Source organism: Molothrus aeneus, chromosome 15 (assembly GCF_037042795.1).
Source record: "Molothrus aeneus isolate 106 chromosome 15, BPBGC_Maene_1.0, whole genome shotgun sequence".
Taxonomy (NCBI): Eukaryota; Metazoa; Chordata; class Aves; order Passeriformes; family Icteridae; genus Molothrus; species Molothrus aeneus.
In genome coordinates, this window is record NC_089660.1 from 3,757,158 (window position 1) to 3,774,355 (window position 17,198).

The window sequence follows — 17,198 nt, forward strand, 5'->3', positions numbered from 1 at the left end:
GCCCCACAGTGAGTTAGTTCCCCCACCGCTGCAGGCATGCAGCTGGGTCCAGTCAATGCTGCAGGACTGGGACCAGCAGGCAGGACCAAGTGTGGGGACCAACACCTCGAGGAGGGGATACATGAATGGGTGCAGGGGTACATCCCCCCCCTCCAGCCTCCCCAGCCACCTCCTGGAGTGCCCGTTGGTGACATTGCAGTGCCTCGCTCTGCCCCAGAGAGGGAGGGGGGCAAGGATTTTTATTTAATTTCCATATCCTGCCTCCCTATTTTTAGCCTTCGGGGTTTTGTTCCAGGCTGGCTGTTTACTGAAAGAAGCATTTCCAACCTCCCTTGTCTCCAAGCAACCAGGTGTGCCAGCTCCCATGGAACCAGCCTTACCCTATAGATCTATAGGGCTGGGGGGCCGGTGCTAACGTTATCTCTAAGATGGTTGGGGAAACCTGCCTAACCCTAGCACCCACCCCTCCGGACCCTATAGATCTATAGCTCCTGTCTCTGAGCTGACATCTCTGGGTCGGGGAGGGGAGCCTAGTCCCATAGGATGCTGAGGGGCGGTTTGGGGGTCAGCTGGAGGTTTTAGGGGGGGATGCAGGGATGCAGGTGAGGCGAGCAGGCCGCCTTCCCCCCCGCAGCGCGAGCGGGAGTGCGTGGGAAGGAGTTAGACAAAGCCTGAGCCCGGGAGCAGAGGCAAGCGCTGCCGGGAGCTAGACGGGGCCGTTCTTCCCTCCCCGTCCTCCCCCACCCTCGGGCGAGGGGTACTCGGGAGCCCATCTCCATCCCGCCACGCTGGCACGCTGTCCCGGTCCCTCGGGCTGACCGGGGCGCAGCCCCGGCCCCGGGAATGCCCGGGAGGGAAGCGGCCGCCTCCATCACCAGGTAGGAGGGGGACTGGGCTCTGTGGTGCTCTCACCCCCACCCACGGGACCCTACGCTAAGGTTTGGGATCCCCTGACTCTGCCGGTGCCGGTTGTGTGTCCTGCTGTGCCCGAGTGCACGGGGAGTGCCGGGATGCTCGTTCCTGGGGCACACGGCGCGGAGATGCTTTGGGTACCGGGGGGGCTCTGGGATCACGGGGGGCTCCCGGGGCGGGCCGCTGTGGTGACAGCAGTGACACCGGGGGACTTGCGGTGTGCCGGGACCCCCCCTCCCCAGGCGGCAGCCGGCTCTCCCTCGCCTCCCCACTGCTGCTGGGGGTGCCGGGGCGGGCGGCAGCCGTGGGGAGCGGCCCGGGGCACGGTACCGCCCCCGCCGCCACCGCCCTACGCATGCTCGCCGCCGCTGCCGCCGCCGCGCCGAGCCGAGCCGAGCGGGACGGGGCCGGACGGGACGGGACAGGACGGGACCGGGCGGGAGGATCCGCCGCAGGTACCGGCGGCCGCGGGGCGCACGTGGCGGGACCGGGCCGGGCGCTGCCGTCGCCCGCCCCGTACGGGCACCCCGCCGTGGGGGGGGGTGGGGGGGGGCGGTTTGGGGGTGTTATGCAGCCCCGGGACGGGCGGCGGGGGCGGGTCGGCCTCTCCCGGCCGGGGCTGCCGCGGTGCCGGCTTTGTCCGGGGCTCGGCCGGGGAAGAGGGGCCGGGGCGTGCACACGCGTGTCCGTGCGTGCGGGTGTGCCCGTGGCCATGTGCTGGCGTGTGCGTGCCCGTGCGTGTGCACACGCGTGTGCCGGGGCTCGCAGCTCCTTCGCGGAGCATCGGTACCGGGCACGGTACTGATCCCACGGGGTTGGGATGCTGTCGGGGCAGGTCGGGGGGCCGGGCGGCGCGGCCCTCCGGGGATCGGGGTGCTCCGTGGGAACCTACAGACGGGGCGGGGATCATCGCCTCCGGGCTCAGCCCTGCTGGGGGACGTCGGTGACCGCCTGGTCCCCGCTCCTGTCGCCTCCCTTTGGGGGAACACGCTCGGCTCCAGCTGTGTCCGCTCGGTTCTGCCTTTTTCGGGACCCACGGGTGGCCGTGTCCGGAGGCATGGAGTGCCCCCCGCCTGCGGGACGCGTGTGCTCCCAGCTCTGCAGGGACTCCCTGGCATTGCCAGAGCTCCCGGAATGTTTGGGGCTTCCTGCCCTGCTTCTGCCCCGTGGGGCTGGGAAGGGTTTGGGGACAGCCAGGTGACACTGGACCGTGTTCCCCTCACGTGAAGAGGGAAGGGCTTGGGCTCCTGCCCTTCTCTGCAGCCTCCCTTGGACCCCAGGCCCAGCTTGCTCTCACCCCTCACTGCCCCCAGCTTCCCACTGACAGGAGGGGGCTGCCGAGCCCCCCGGTCCTCAGCCTGGTGCCCAGGACCATTCTCCAGCTCACACTCTCTCTGCAGGGGTGCCTGCACCGCGTCTCCCGCTCCAGCAGCCCCAGCAGCGCCTGGATCCCGCTCCCGGTCCTGCTGCGCCGGGAGGAGGCTGACTTTTACGGTAGGCAGCCGACACTGCTCCTCCCTTCCCGTGTGCCTGGGCACCGTGTGCCACCACACAGGCTGTGCCAGGGACAGCGAGTGCTCCAGGTGGCCACCCAACCTGTTGTCAGGGGTGGCATGGAGAAAAGCAGTGGGCAGCTGAGGTGTGATGGGGGCCTGTGTGCTGCTCGCTCCTCACTGCCCCATCCTCTCTCTTGCAGACCCGTGGCGGGACTAGCATGGGAGAAGCCTTCCCTGGGCATGGGCAGCGCTAAGGAGCCCGAGGGGCTGCAGGTGCTGAGTTGCCAGGCTGGGGCTGAGGACGCCTGCGAGCCCAGTGCCAGCTCCCCTGGCTGCCCCGTGGCGGGCGAGTGCCTGCCCGGCTCCGGCTGTGCTGCGGGAGCCCGTGCCATGAGGACCTGCTGTGTGCCTGAGGCAGAGTCTCAGGGCACCCAGGCCAACTCAGTGGCAGAGAAGAAGGTGCCATCATCAGCAGGACCAGCTCCTGGCGCATTTCTCCAGGACAGCAGCACAGAGCAGAGTGTGGCAGTAGCAACAGGGAGCTGCGGAAGATCAAGTGGTGCTGCCTCTGCCTGTGGTGCCACAGGGATGGGGGTCCCCAACACCCAGAAGGAGGATGCAGCAGCCCCCACTTCCCCTGTTTCTGATCCCTGCCTCCAGGCAACCAGCAAGGACATGGGGAGCACGGCAGCTCTTGCCAAACATGTGGCATTCGTGGAGCCCACTGCAAGCACCGGGACAGCTGAGCTTCCAAGCCAGGAGCAGCCCCAGGACAGCAAAGGGACATCCCTGGGTGCTGCTCCCCAGACAAAGGGCAGTGAGGCTCCCAAGCACCCCCAGGGATGCACAGCAGACCCCCCCAGCACCAGCACTGCAGGGATTGGGGGTCGAAGTGAGGCAGGACCAAGCTCCACTGCTCTGGGCCAGGGCAAAGCTGAGGGAAGCTCAGTCCAGGATGTGGGTGCTGGGAGCAGCCAGCAGCCCCAAACAGCCAAGCAGCTCTGTGAATCCTACTCCTTTGAAGTGACCCCGCCCCAGGACACTGGGACACAAGACATGGGGACACAAGTGGACAACCGTGTGTCCTTGGTGTCGGTGGCCTTAAGCCCCATGAGCCCCCCGTGTGGGGCTGCTGCCTTCACCTTCCCCAAGAGAGAGGCAGCCTCTGCAGCCCCACGCCTCGAGCCCTCCATGAAGGACGCGGAGATGCAGGTGTCCATGCCTGTGGAGACCCGCTCAGTGGCCACGGGGCCGATGACACCGGTGGCCAAGTCCCCGCAGACCTCGTACCCTGAGGTGCAGGTGAAGGGGACGGTGCCGGAGGTGGTGGAGGAGGAGCCTCCGGAGCCCATCCGGGAGGTGAGCTGGGATGAGAAGGGGATGACGTGGGAGGTGTATGGGGCCTCCATGGAGGTGGAGGTCCTGGGCATGGCCATCCAGAAGCACCTGGAGAAGCAGATTGAGGAGCACGGGCGGCAGGGGGTGGTGACCCCGCAAGCCACCCGCACCGGCTCCGTCAAGGGCGGGCCCCGCAAGGGCGAGCCCAAGAGGCAGCCCAGCGTCTTTCGGGCTCTGCTGCAGAACGTCCGGCGGCCCCGGTGCTGCTCCCGTGCCGGCCCTGCCATGGAGTGAGCTGCTGCCTGTGCTGGCAGGGTGGGGGTGCCTCGGGGCTTCTCCAAAGTGGGGATGGGTCCCTGCCCTGGCGTCCCGAGACACCCGGTGCCAGTGTGCAGGGCTGTGGTGGTGATGGAGCACTGCACACTGGGACAAGGTATCTCCTTTGCTGGGGTCCTCCCTGTCAGCCTCGGGTTCCCCCGTGAGTGTAGCCCCATGGAGGTGCCCTGGGACATGAGACTGGTGCCCTGTCTTTGTGCTTGGTGGCTTTTTTCAGCACGAGGAAGCACGTGGCTCCTTCCAGATGGAGGCAGCTGCTCCTGTGCATCTCCTGCCCATGGCACAGGTCTGAAGATGGCTCAGGGTGCTTGCTGCTGGCTGCCCTGAACTCTGGCACCCCAAGCAGGAGCATCTCTTCCCATGCTGGAGAGACACTGGTGCATCGCCCTGCCATTGCTTTGCCTGTCCAGGGCTTGGCCACACTTCAACCAGCCCGTGGCTGTGCATGTGTGGGTCCCCACAGCCACCCATGGCAAGCACCAATCCCCCAACTTCCCTGTTCTCTCTGCCCCACTGCCATGTTGTGGGTGCCCTGGAGCTGGGAGGATGCGGCCACACAGGGCACCAGGACAGATCTCAAATCTGAGAGAGACAGAGGCCAAGCACGTGTGTGATGGAGAGATGCTCATGCCTGCCACCGTGGCTGGAGGTGCTTGGGGAGTCTGTCCCCATGGCCCCCAGCTCCACCTGCCTGGGAGCAGCACATCCTGACCACGGCTGGTGGTGGACATGAAGCCTGCCCTGCTTCCAGGCCTGTCCAGCTGCCCCAGTGGTGCTGGAAAGGCCCCATGTGCTGGGGACACCGGGACATGTCCCGCTGGGCCCGCTGGCTTCCCCTCTCTGACGGCAGCTGGGGACACGACGACTGCAGAACGCTGCCACTTTTTACAGCTGGGGTTTTACAGGATGGGGGGGAGGGGAGCTTTTATTGAACCGTGTTTGCATTTTTGGAGCTTTTTAAGAGACACTTTCAGCCATGAACGTCCTGCCTGGAGCCACCTCCCCCATGGTGGCCTGTGGGGCTGAGACCATCTTTTCAAACACTCTTCCTACGTTGCCTGTGCTCTGCTAGGCTGAGGAGCATTGGGAGTGAAGGGTCAGTCTGCAGGGGGGGTGAATATCCCCGTGGTTGGGCCGACATCCCTGTGGCTGGCAGCACCTCAGTGTCCTGCCAAGATGTGGATCTTGGCTCCCTCAGCCTGGCCCCATGGAAAGGACCAGCCCCACAGTGCCACAGCAAGGGGGGCCCAGGGCCATGTCCAGCATCTGATGGGCAGGAGGCTGCAGACGAGGGGTGCTTGGAGAGCTGCACCACCCCTCTGGGCAGAAGTGCAGGAGGGCTCAAGGTGCCAGAGTCACCACTGCAGCCGTTTTCCCTCGTTAAGGTAAATTCTTGCCCACCTAAACCCACACTGTACATCCTGGGCTTGTTTTGTCCCTGTGGGGCTGCAAAGGGCTTGCTGAAGTGCCAGCTGGCAGCCAGGGCCGTGGCAAGTGCCCACTCAGTGCCATGGCACTCGCTGGGACCTGGCTCTGCTCAGTGCCTTGGGCTGTGGGACCAGTGCCACGGCCGTGCCAGGGAGACCAGGAGCCCTGGGGCATCCACTTGCCACCCTGCCCCAGGCTGTGCTCACCTCCAGCCCTGAACTGCCAAGCTGTGGCACACCAGCGCTGCAGCTTCATCACCGATTTTCTTCTTTTTTTCCTCTTCATTTCTTTTGGGGGTGGGGCGGGGGGAGGAAGGGGCGGGAGGATCAGTCTGTCAGTGTGGATGTTGGGTAATAAAACCTTGCACAAACCTCTTGGGGGCTGCCTGCACCTCCCTCCCCCGGGGCAGAGAGGGTCCTGGGGACAAGGAGCCTGGCTGAGCCCCACAGTGGCACCTCCCCTCTGGCACCAGCTGGCCCAAAACCAGCACTTCATGCTGGGAGAGACGACTCCAAGCTGACTGAGCCCCCCCAGGCAGATGGGCTGATGACCACAGGACACTGTGACCCCCCGTGGAACAGTTTTATTGCCAGACACTGAACATATCAACACTGAAGCAGCTGCCTGAGTCCTGCTCTGGCCCTGCTGTGCCCTGTGAGCCCGCTCACAAGTCCGTGGTGGTGAAGGTGGTGTTGAGGTATGCTGTTCTGGTGGGCTCCTTCATGTTCAGGGCAGCCACCAGCACCTCCTTGTCAGTGGGGTCTGTTGGCTGCATTTTGACCTGCTGCAGGAGGAGAGTGTGGTCAGAAGGGATGGGGACAGATGTGTAGGGCAGGGACACCCGTCCTTCCTTTCCCCTCTGTTGAGGGGTGCAGAGTAGAGGACACAAAGGGTCCATGAGGCCCTGGAGACCACAGCAGAGAGAAGGTGGTGCAGGGTGCTGCCAGGACTCCCAGCTGCCAAGCACTGGCAGCTCTTTGCACACTTACCTCGACCTCAAAGTTGTCATCTGCTGGTGCATTTACTGTATTTTCATCCAGGGAATTCATGCTGTGGAGAATGCAGGGTGGGAGGTAAAAAAGGACCCAGGCACTGGAGAAGTGAGGTATGAGGTGACAGCCTGTGGCCTTTGGGACCTGCCCACAGAGCTCACCTGGTCACAGAGATGGAGTCCTCATGGAAGCCCAGGTCGTGGGAGGGATCCAGCGGGCGGTTCAGCATGGGGTTGGCCCTGGTCAGGGATGGGTGGCAGGTAAGTGCTGCCCCTTGGGGCACTGCAGCCCCTGGATGTGGGGACAAGCCTGGTCTCTCCCCACCTGCTGCAGGGAGCCCCCCACTCACCCCTCAGCGTTGTACTGGTTGGTCCCAGGGATGCCAGCTCCTTGCTGTGCTGTTGCAGGGTTGAATGTTGTGGCCACCTTCAGAGCCTTCATGGCATTCAGCTTCCTCTTGTAGCTGCAGAGCCCAGGGATGGGGTGGGTGAGAGGGGCAGGGAGGAGCTGGGCTGTGGGATGGGGTGGGCAGGTTGGAGGATGGGGATGGGTCTGGGGGTGCTGGTGAGGATGAGGGTGGTGGGGGGTGGTAGGAGGGGGTGCAGGCAGTCAAGTACCTCCTGGTGGTGAGCACCAAAACCAGGGTCATGATGAGTATGAAGATGAACAGGAATGCTGCCAATCCTGCGATAATGCCAATCAGCTCCACCTCCCTGGTGGGCTTTGCCACCTCCCCGGGGCCCTGGCACAGAGCAGGGGTGAGGGCACAGTTCCAGCCAGGGGAACCCCCCAGCCAGCCCCAGAGGGGTTGCTGCCCTCTCCCCCTGCCCTTTGCCTGGCCCCACTCACAATGACAGCCAGGCCCAGTTTCACCAGCTCAGCCAAGCCCACCGGGTCGGATTGGATGAGTCTGCCAAGGAAAGCAGAGGTGTAAACAGCTGGGCTGGTGCCAGCACGAGGCCGTGCCCGTGCACAACCCCAGCACTCACGTGATCAGGTCATTGACATCCAGGGCAGTGCCATTGCTGTACACGAAGTAGGCCTCCATCACTGACTTGGCATCCACGCTGCAGAATCACAGAGATGGGGTCAGTGAGGTGCTGGGGTGCAGGGCATGGTGCCCTGCCCACACCCCTGATGCCACCACCAATGTCCCCTTCCCCACCACCACTCACTGGGTGTCACGGGTGTCCTCCATGCCTCGGATGGCCACCACATAGACTGCTGCCTTGGTCACTGTGGTCAGGACCCTAGGAACAAGAGAGGTGGGGAGGAAGCTGGGCTGGACATCCTGCTGTTCTGCTCATGGGCACAGGAAGCAGACTGACCCCCTGAATCCCCCTCCTCTGGTGGGGACCTGCCTGGCCCACCTTGCTCACAGTCCATGAGGCTGAGAGACACATTGGTGGGTCCATCCATGCACCCCCAGCTCAGCCCAGCCCAGCCCAGCACCCCTTACAATTTAATATTTTCGGAGTTACTCTGGACTTCTTCCACCGTTGTCAAGAACTGGAGCCGAACGCGGTAGCTCTGATCCACCGTGAAGATCTGTGTGTGGGGACCAGGGGTGAGCAGAGCTGGCCTGCATGGGTGGTGTCCTGGGACAGGGCTTGGGGGTGACACTCACACTCAGCACGGTCTGGGCTCTGTGCACCGGTTCCTCTCCATCCTTAGCCTCCACCGTCACCTTGTACTGCCCCTTCAGAGATTCATCAAGGTTGCTGGCCACTCTGTGAGAACAGGGACACCAGTGATCCCACTGCACTGTGCCCTGCCATCCCTCAAGCTCCATCCTACCTCCATGCCTAGGCAGGACTCTAGAAAGGCTTTGTCCCCTTTGCAGCCCACACTGGCCCTGCAGCAGGCAGGAGCTGAGCTGCATCCCCCCTCCCAGCCCAGCCCAGCCCCACGCCCTCACCGGATACTCCCGATGTAGGCGCCCTTGTCAGGTGTTGTGGACACCCCAAAGAGGTTCTCGAAGGGCCGACTGCCCCCGTTGTCCTCCACAAACACCACACTGACGATGGAGAAGGTGATGGTTCCCCCCAGCCCTGTGTCAGCATCTGTGGCCTGCAGGGATAGAGCATGGCAGGAGCATGGGTGGGAACGGCCCCTGCCTGCCCATGGGACAAGTGAACAAAGCTCCATGGACTGACAGATCCAGGTAGGCAGCTCCTCACCTTCACAGTAGCCACTTGCAGTTCCACAGGAGAGATTTCGGGGACAACCACTGCCAGGAACAGACAGATGGATGGTGCAGTCATGCTGGTGAGCCGCCAGACTTGCTGCAGACCCCACACCCACACAGCCCCAGGGTTCCAAGCACCCCCTGCTGCCCTTGCCCCCACAGCCTCCATGGAAAGCACTGAGTAACCCCAGCCTGGCCCCTGCACTTCTCAGCCCTGCCCCAGGCTTGGGGAAGATCCTCGCTGCTGGTGAATGTGGCAGGGCATGTGTGGGTGCAGCGAGGAGCCCACATGATGTGCCAACCCCAGCTGCTCACCAAAAGTCTCTGTGATGGCCTCGAAGACTGGCACGTTGTCATTCACATCAATAATGATGATCCTCAGGGTTTCTGCAAATATCCCAAAAGCAGAGCTCTGATCACCAACAGAGCAGCCCTGCAGCACCATCCTCTGCTTCCTGTGGGAGCTCTGTCCTCCCAAAAAGCTCAGGTCAAGAGAACTGGGGACACCCTCCCTCTGTAGCCAAATCACCCAGCTCACAGGTGCTTGTGGGAGGTGGGAGAGGCAGTCCCAGCACCTGCCATGCCCCTGGTGGGGAAGGAGGGGGCACTGGGGCCGTACCGTTCTGGCTGTAGCGGTTTCCTTTCTCAGTGTACAGATCCTCCACCCTCAGTGTGAGCAGGACCCTGTCACACACCTCGTAGTCGATGTCCGAGCTGTTCACCAGCACTGAGCCATTGGGTGCCAGCAGGAACCAGTCCCAGCACACGTCCCCAGCACTGCTGTCCCCCTTGAAGCAGGCGACCGCCAGCTCCTCGAAGAGCAGCGAGTGGTTGGTGTCAGGGTCGAAGGCGTTCAGCGTGTGGATCAGACCCTGCTGTGTCCTGTTCTCAGCCACTGACACGTCCTGCAGCGAGCCTGGCAGGATGGTGGGGGACACGTCATTGACATCGAGGATGTGGACTGTCACTGAGACGTTGGCCTTGTCCCCGGCATTGTCTGCAGCCGTGTTCTCTGCCAGCACGGTCAGGATGAAGAACTTCTGCTGCAGCGTGTCGTAGTCCAGGGACATCTCAGGGTCTACAGACAGCTGCCCACTGTAGTTCCCTGGCCCCAGGCGGGTTGAGCGGATCAAGAAGTTGCTGGAGCCAATGTCTCTTTCAAGCCGGAATGAAATGCGGGAATTGATCTCTGTGTGGTCGGCATCTGTGGCCTTCACCTCACCCACAAAGGACCCTGCAGGTGGAGACAGACACTGAGTGGGCAGTGGGCACTGACTTGGGGCCACTGCTGGTCCCACAAACCTGGCCATGCAACTTCTACCTGGAGAGTCTTCAAAGACTGAGAACTCATAGGACTGGTTGAGGAACACAGGAATGTTGTCATTCAGGTCCTGCAGAAGACAAAGCCCATGGCTGTAGCCCTTCCAGAAAACAGGATTCCCCACAGCCAGCTGGGGACAGGAGTGTGGGCACCTGCCTGCCCACAGGCAGGAGCTACACAAGCCCTCTCCTGCCTCCCTGCATCAACTATTCACTCTGTCCCCACAGAAAGTCTGGAGACACGGCACCTCTGCCACAGCCACAGATTCCACAGCCCCGCCCTGCCCATCCGTCCCAGTTCCAAGCCCTAGCCTGCCCCAGCATGTCCCTGCTTGTGCCCAGGGCTCACCCCCACGGTGATGGTGACGTTCACTGTGGTGTTCAGCGGTGGCTCGCCGTGGTCATACACCATCACTGTCACCACCATCTGTCCATGCTCATCTTCCAAGGCTTCACAGTCCAGTGGCTCTGTGCTGTGCATCTCACCTGTGTCTTTATTGATGGTAAAGTTGTTGCTGAACAGTCCTGGCAAGATCATGAAGCCCAGTTTGCTGTTGGGGCTGTCAGGCATGTCATTGTCGATGGCCTGAAAAGGTCAGCGTTTGGAACAGGGCTGTGGGGCACCTCGGGGACAGTCCCTCCCCTCTGAGAGCCCTGTCAACCCCCTCACCTCTGCTGGCACATACCTGGATCTGTGTGCTAACATTCTGCCCCTCTTCCACGGAGATGAAGTAGGAGCCGATGACGATGGGTGCCATGTCATTGGCATCCAGCACGGTGATCTCCAGCACCGTGGTGCCCACCAGGCCACCCCCGTCCCTGGCCTGGAGGTTGGCGTAGTAGATGGAGCGAGTCTCCCTGTCCAGCAAGGTCCCGTTGTGCACCAGCAGGGCGCCGGTTGTGGCGTTCACCGTGAAGACGTTACGGCTGTGACACACACAGAGCCTTCAGTGGAGCCCACTCTCCAGGGTGATGCCCTGGGTGTGGCTGGCTCTGCCCTTACGTACATGTTCTCTGGGAGCAGCTGGTAGGTGATCTGGCCCAGGACACCGCTGTCTGGATCATAGGCCTGAAAGACAGAAGGAACCATCTGGTCAGTCTGTTTCAGCCCTCAGAGCAGTGATGAGTCTGGGGCAGTGGCTGTTGGCAGTGAGCGCCCCAAAAATGTGGCCCTCATGGGCAAGGGGTCCCACCCTTGAGTACCCACTGGTCTTGAGTCCTTCCTGTGTGTATGGAGAGATCAGTGCCCTCAGCACAAGCTGTACTAGAAGTGCTAGGTGTGCCCAGTGCCCTGCTTGGGGATATTAGGTGTGCCCACTCCCTGCTCAGTGCCTGACCGTGATGTTTGGGGAGATGACAGTGCCATCGGGGCTGTTCTCCATCACAGACAGGCTGTAGGTGCTCTGGGGGAACTCAGGGATGTGGTCATTGCTGTCGATGAGGTCAATGGTCACGGTGGCCGTGGAGCAGCAGTCTGTAGGGTTCCCTGTGTCATTAGCAATGATCTGCAGGATTGAAAAGGGATTGTGTCTCACACCAGTCCCCAAACATTAGAGGGACCTGTCACACTCCAGCCCAGCTCCCCTGCACCAAACAAACTGCCAGGGCAGAGCCCTGCTGTGCTTTACTCCTGAGCTCTGCAAGAGAAAGGCCATGTCCCCACTGTGCCCCAATGCAGGCAGGGAGCAGGAACTGCCTCCACAGAGCAGGCCAGCCCTACAAGTCCCACCTGCACCACCATGACATGGCTTATCTCGTAGTCCACTAAGGAGGAGTTTTGCACCAGGATCTGGACTTCCCCTGCGCCCACAATCGTTGTGGGGAACACAGTGAAGGCGTTGGCATTTGGACCCTGCAGGCTCAGCTCAAAACTGCTGTTGATACCCTGTCAGGGAGGGACAAGAGCCAGGGTGAGTGGTGTAGCAAGGACAGACACCAGCGCCACAGCCCAGCACCATGGACAGGCTCCTTCCTACCTTATCTGGGTCATAGGCAACAATGTTGAGGTTGGACACAGGCAGTCTGGTGGAGGAATGCTCTATGATGCTGCCTGTGAAGTTGTTCTGAGCACTGGCAGAGAAGTTGCAGCTGGACAGGGAGCAGCTGTAGAACTGGGGCTTGTTGTCATTGACATCAGTCACCAAGATTGTCACCCAGGTGCTGGCCTGGGCCTCCTTGCCATAGATATCTGGGTGCTCCTCACGTGCCTGGGGAGGAGGAGAGAGCAGGTTGGAGGGGCCCAGGGAGAGGAAGAGGATGGGGTTCCCCTTGCTGTGTCCTACTCACCGTGACTTCCAGCAGCACTTCATCACTTGGCAGCTGCTCACGGTCCAGGGGCTCACTCACAGTGATGGCGCCCGTTGTATTGTTGATAGCAAAAGGAGCACTGGCATCTGGGACAAGGGGACAGCAGGAACCAGTGGTAGCCACTGGGAAAGGCAGGCCTGGCCCTCCCTCTGCCAGCAGGTCAGGCTGGCAGAGCCTGGATGCCCAGAACCAGTTTCCAGGGTACCCCTTGCTGCCTGACCACCCCTCCTGCTCATCCCACTGTGTCATCCCCTGCCTGACCCATTCTGCCCCATCACTCACTGGTGATGATGTAGGAGATGTTATCATTCACCCCTGTGTCTTGGTCCATGGCAGTGACAGTCAGCACAATGGTGCCCTGTGGGGACATGGCCATCAGGGAATAACTTATGACATCTCCAGCTGCCCACAGGCCTGGTGGCCCAGACACTTCAGGGCATAAGAGCCCCCAAGGAGGGCCAGGGACAGGGACATGACACTGGGGCAGGCAGGCTCCTGACCAGGTCACAGTTCTCAGGCACAGAGCCTGAGTAGGGCTCATTGAGGAACCGTGGGTCCAGGTTGGGCACGTCTGTAATGGTCAGGGACAGGTAAGTAGAGCTATTCTGGATGATCCAAGCGTTGTGCAGCCATCCTCCACCATCCTGAGGAGCAGAGCAGAGCACCTGTCAGTCACACAGCCCCCTTACCTGGCAGTCCTGCACCCCCAGCCTGGATGGTCCTCACCTGGGCGAGGATCTTGATCTGGTAGAAAGTGTTCTTGGCATAGTCCAGGGAACCATTGAGCACCAGACTCCCATTGTTCAGGATGTAGAAGAGCTGGAGATTGTTCATGTTGTCTGGGATCACCTGAGCAGGGGACATCAGCCTGTGTCACCAAGGCAGGGAGCAGAGGTGGTGCAGCAGAGATGGGGGCTCTATCTCCATCCTTCTGCCAGGCTTGGCCCATGGGGACCCCCAACATTTACACCCAACCTCCTGGCTCATCCCCAGCCTGAAACTGAAATCACCTTCTACCCAGTGCCCAAAACCTCCCTGCACCCCCAGAGATATGAGTCTGCCCTGGCCATGTCCCCCAGCAGCTCAGCAGCACGGGGGTGGCCCAGGGGTGGGTTTGGCTGTGGTGTGACCCCCTCCACAGTGCTCTGTGCTCACCTCCTGGATTCTGTAGCTGACTTTGGAGGCGTTGCCAGTGTCGCTGTCGTTGGCAAACACGGTGTAGATGATGCTGTGCACAGTCGTGTTCTGGGCACACAGGGGTGGTGGTGACAGACAGGGGGTGATGCTGTGCCTGGGCCCTGCCAGCCCTGCCCTGGCATGCTCAGGGCTGCAGGTACTGCCCAGTGCCGTGGGACACACAGGGATGAGCTGCTGCCCTCGCTCAGGCTGGGCAGGGACTGGACCCCCTCATGACCCTCCCTGGGAGGGCACGCCCACCCCAGCCCTGGAGCTGCTGGATGGGGTTGGACCCAGCCCCACACCCCATCTACCCCTTGATCCAGTGTCACGGTGTCCTGGGCTGACAGCTAGCTTGGGCACACCCTGAATTCATTGCAAGGGCAGAGTCCCAGTCGTCTCAGGGTGACACAGAGGCTGCCACTGGGAATTGCCCTGGTGACAGAGTGCTCCCAGGTGCTGGCTGCACCACGGGCAACCCCACGCCCAGACACACTGTCACCACACACCCAGGTGTGGGCTCACGCTGTTCCCAGCCCGTTGTTGTGCCACTGCTGGCACACCCATGCCACAGGAGCCACCCAGCACCCCTGCCCTGCTGCCCGAGGGGGCTGGGAAGGCCCAGAAAGGTACCTCGGGGATGCTGGCCTCATATGGCAGGTGCTGGAACACGGGGACGTTGTCATTGCGGTCCTCCACGATGATGGTGACTTTTTTGGAAACCTACCAGGTGTCAGAGAGGGCACAAGGATGTGGGAGATGGTGGCCAGCAGAGCTGGGTGCAATTCTGCCATGCTGTGCTCACCCTGGCTAGCCAGCCAGCATCACCCACTGAGCCTTGTCCAGGAGGGCTCCCTTCCCCCTGCAGTCCCCCAGCCCTTGCCCCAGCACTCACCTCAGAGTTTATACCATCTGACACTCTGACAGTGATGGTGAGCCTGGCCTGGACCTGAGGGGACACAAGGCAGGACTTGGTCAGGGCCAGGGTGAAGCTCAATCCTCAGATGGCTGAGCCCCAATCTCTGTGTAAGGCTGAGCCCCAACTTCTGTGAGGACAACCTTCCCTCCAGGAGCTGGGTTCTGGGGCCAGGGAGTGACCCACAGGCCCTGCCCTCCATCCATACCCCCAGATTCCCACTCAGGCAGGGACATCTGACCCCATCCTCTGCCCTCACCTCACGGTCCAGGGAGTTCCTCAGTGTCACTCTGCCTGATTTGGAGTCCACAGAGAAGTAGAAGGCGTCTGTCCCTTCAATTTGGTAGTTGAGAGGGTCGTTGTCCAGGTCATAGGCCTCCAGCTGGAAAGCAAACTGGCCTGGGGGCACAGGCAGTGTCAGAACCCCCCAGTCACTCCTCTGACACCCCAGGCCCTTCTCAAGACCCCCTACTCACCCAGCTCCAGGTCCTCAGGCACATAGAAAAGGGTTGAATTGATGATGGGGACGGTGTTTCCTGAAACTGCAGGCAAGAGCAGCTGAGCACCATGGCTGTGCTGGGCACACCCACGTCTGGCAGCACCTCCTCAGCTCCAGCCCAAGCTCCCAGCCGTGGTTTGGGTCTCCATGGCAGGCAGGGGAACCCCCAGCCCTCGTGCCCTTGTGCCCATCCCACACCTGCAGCCCCCACGCTTTCCCTGCTGTCTAGCCCTGCCCTGCCCTGGGTCTCCAGTGGGGCAGGAAGCTGGTTTGGGGTTGTATCTTCTCCCAGGGAATGGAGAAAGAGTATTGGGGGTTGAAAGCAGCTCCAACACCTCCCACCCACCCATGGCAGATGCCAAGAGAGTCCTTACCTGTTGCCAGGAGGAAGGGGAGCAGCACCCAAGAGCACCATGCCATCCTGCCAGGATGCCTGTAGGCACACACCAGGGAACAAGCACCTGAGAGACTGAGGCCTGCCCCCCAAACCCCTCCTGGGGAGCAGCCACCAGGGCAGGAGAGGTGAGAGGTGCTGGTGGGGACAGTCCCCTCTGCTGAGCTGGGCTGGTGAGCAAACACCAGGCTGCACACTGCACTGCTGGGCATGGGAGGACAGGGGTGACCTCCAGGTAGAGGGGACTGTGGGTGTGCCTGGGGGACCCCAGGAGCCTGCCCTGGGCATGGCTGGAGGCTCTGCTGCTTGTGCCCAACAGAGCCTCTCCAAGCAGTGCTTGGAGTCCGAGAGTAACCCATGGCATGACCAAGGGGTGTCCCTGCTTGTGCCAGGGCCTGTGGGCAGCTCCACAGCTGACAGACACCCCCACACCCCCCATGCAGCAGGGTGCCCGTGGGGGCCGGGTTAGGGGCTGACATCCCTTACCTGTGGCTGTGTCCCTGGGGATGCTGCCTCTGCTCTCTCATCTTGACACCGCCAGACCTTTGCCTCCTGCAGTAAGCATGTTCATCAATCATTAACTGCAATTAAGGGGTGAGAAATCCCTCCCCCCTCTTCTGTATTCCTTGTTCTCATCCTGCAGCTCCCACCCAGCTCAGCTCCAGGCTCACTCCCCAAAACCAAGTCCCCAGCTCTCATGCTGGGTGCTGTCCCTCAGGATTCAGGCACCCCCCAACCTGCATCCATGGGACCCCAGCTCCCAGAAGGGGTGTGGAGCCTGCAGGGATGCAGAGGGATCCCAAACCACCCCAGGAGACCAAAGGGGGGTTAGGGAAATGCCCTGCATCCCCTGGGCTGGGGACACTGGGGTCCTACCAGGACAGGGGGAGGGCACCAGCCTTGTGGTGTGGCCACTGGGGCGGGTGCCGGGGGCCCTCTGCACCCCCTGCCACCCACTCCCCTCCCCAGGAGCCTGGCCCAGCCTCCCTGACCTACTTCAGACCCGCTAGGGACAAGGGTGGATTGTCCAGCTCTGCTCAGGCAGAAAAGGGCTGGGAGGTGGTGGTGGGGGGGCATGGCCAGCCTGTTGGACCCCTGCATCCCTGGCCCTATTCCCTGGGGAACCCTCAGGGCCTGGATACTGGAGAAACTCTGGAGTGTCTCCAGACACTCAGCCTGCTCTGTGGTTCCCATCTCACCCTACACGTGGGTCAGAGAACCCCCAGAGAAGGGGCTGCAGGGGACAGACTGTGAGCATCCCTTAGCAAAGCTCTCCTGAGCTTCTGCAAAGGCTGCTCCAGGACATCCTCACAGACGCCCTGTGAGCTGCCTGCAGTTACCCCCAGAGTCTCCCAGGGCTGTCCCGGGGTGCCTCCCCCGAGACTCCTGGAGCTGGTGCTGGACACTGTTCTGCAAACTGTCCCTTGCTGTCCTGGGGCACTTCCACACCTCCCAGGGCTGCCCTGAGACATCCACAATTACCTGAAAAGCGGTTGTAGCCAGGTGGGAGTCGACCTCTTTCCCCTGGCAACCAGTGAAGGTTTAGGTTGGACATCAGGAAGAATTTATTCATGGGAAGGTTTGCGAGGCACGGGAATGGGCTGCCCAGGGAGGTGGTGGAGTCACCGTCCCCGGAGATGTTTAAGGCAAGACTGGATGTGGCACTTAGTGCCACGGTCTAGTTGGCATAGTGGTGCTGGGTCGTAGGTTGGGCTGCATGATCTCAGAGCTCTTTTCCAACCTAACTGATTCTGTGATTGTCTAATTCCTGTGACGGTCCCAGCTCGGTGGCGGTGCCGTGGATGCGCTGCCGCTCGGAGCATTACGGCCGCGATCCCCCGGTGCAGTTTTGTGCGCCGCTCTTGGGTTTATTACGGCAGGAGGCGGCGGGCGCGC

General features: G+C 61.9%; 2 protein-coding genes across 3 annotated transcripts; one reads left to right on the forward strand and one right to left on the reverse strand.

Annotated features, from left to right (window-relative positions):
- Positions 1-665: 665 nt before the first annotated feature.
- Positions 666-5,811, forward strand: GPRIN1 (G protein regulated inducer of neurite outgrowth 1). Of its 2 annotated transcripts, none has more exons than XM_066560336.1 (3): positions 666-878; positions 2,313-2,406; positions 2,609-5,811. In XM_066560336.1, exon 3 carries the CDS (start codon positions 2,649-2,651, stop codon positions 4,038-4,040), a length of 1,392 nt encoding a protein of 463 aa, XP_066416433.1. In that variant the 5' UTR covers positions 666-878; positions 2,313-2,406; positions 2,609-2,648; the 3' UTR covers positions 4,041-5,811. The 2 variants fall into 2 exon arrangements, with proteins under 2 accessions (XP_066416433.1, XP_066416434.1); XM_066560337.1 differs by lacking the exon at positions 666-878 and adding an exon at positions 1,257-1,367.
- A 345-nt stretch (positions 5,812-6,156) lies between these two features.
- CDHR2 (cadherin related family member 2) lies at positions 6,157-15,844 on the reverse strand. The gene is made up of 32 exons (XM_066560164.1): positions 15,789-15,844; positions 15,283-15,341; positions 14,886-14,951; positions 14,669-14,808; positions 14,389-14,442; positions 14,127-14,216; positions 13,473-13,562; positions 13,044-13,166; positions 12,818-12,961; positions 12,600-12,675; positions 12,297-12,403; positions 11,987-12,217; positions 11,740-11,895; positions 11,348-11,515; positions 11,018-11,079; positions 10,697-10,937; positions 10,360-10,596; positions 10,012-10,081; positions 9,310-9,924; positions 9,006-9,077; positions 8,683-8,732; positions 8,421-8,572; positions 8,130-8,232; positions 7,962-8,050; positions 7,678-7,752; positions 7,492-7,569; positions 7,352-7,412; positions 7,120-7,244; positions 6,852-6,965; positions 6,664-6,741; positions 6,500-6,560; positions 6,157-6,294 (listed from the first exon to the last, which is right to left on the reverse strand). The coding sequence occupies exons 1-32, from the start codon at positions 15,827-15,829 to the stop codon at positions 6,175-6,177; spliced, it is 3,948 nt and encodes a 1,315-aa protein (XP_066416261.1). The 5' UTR covers positions 15,830-15,844; the 3' UTR covers positions 6,157-6,174.
- Between the last annotated feature and the right edge of the window lie 1,354 nt (positions 15,845-17,198).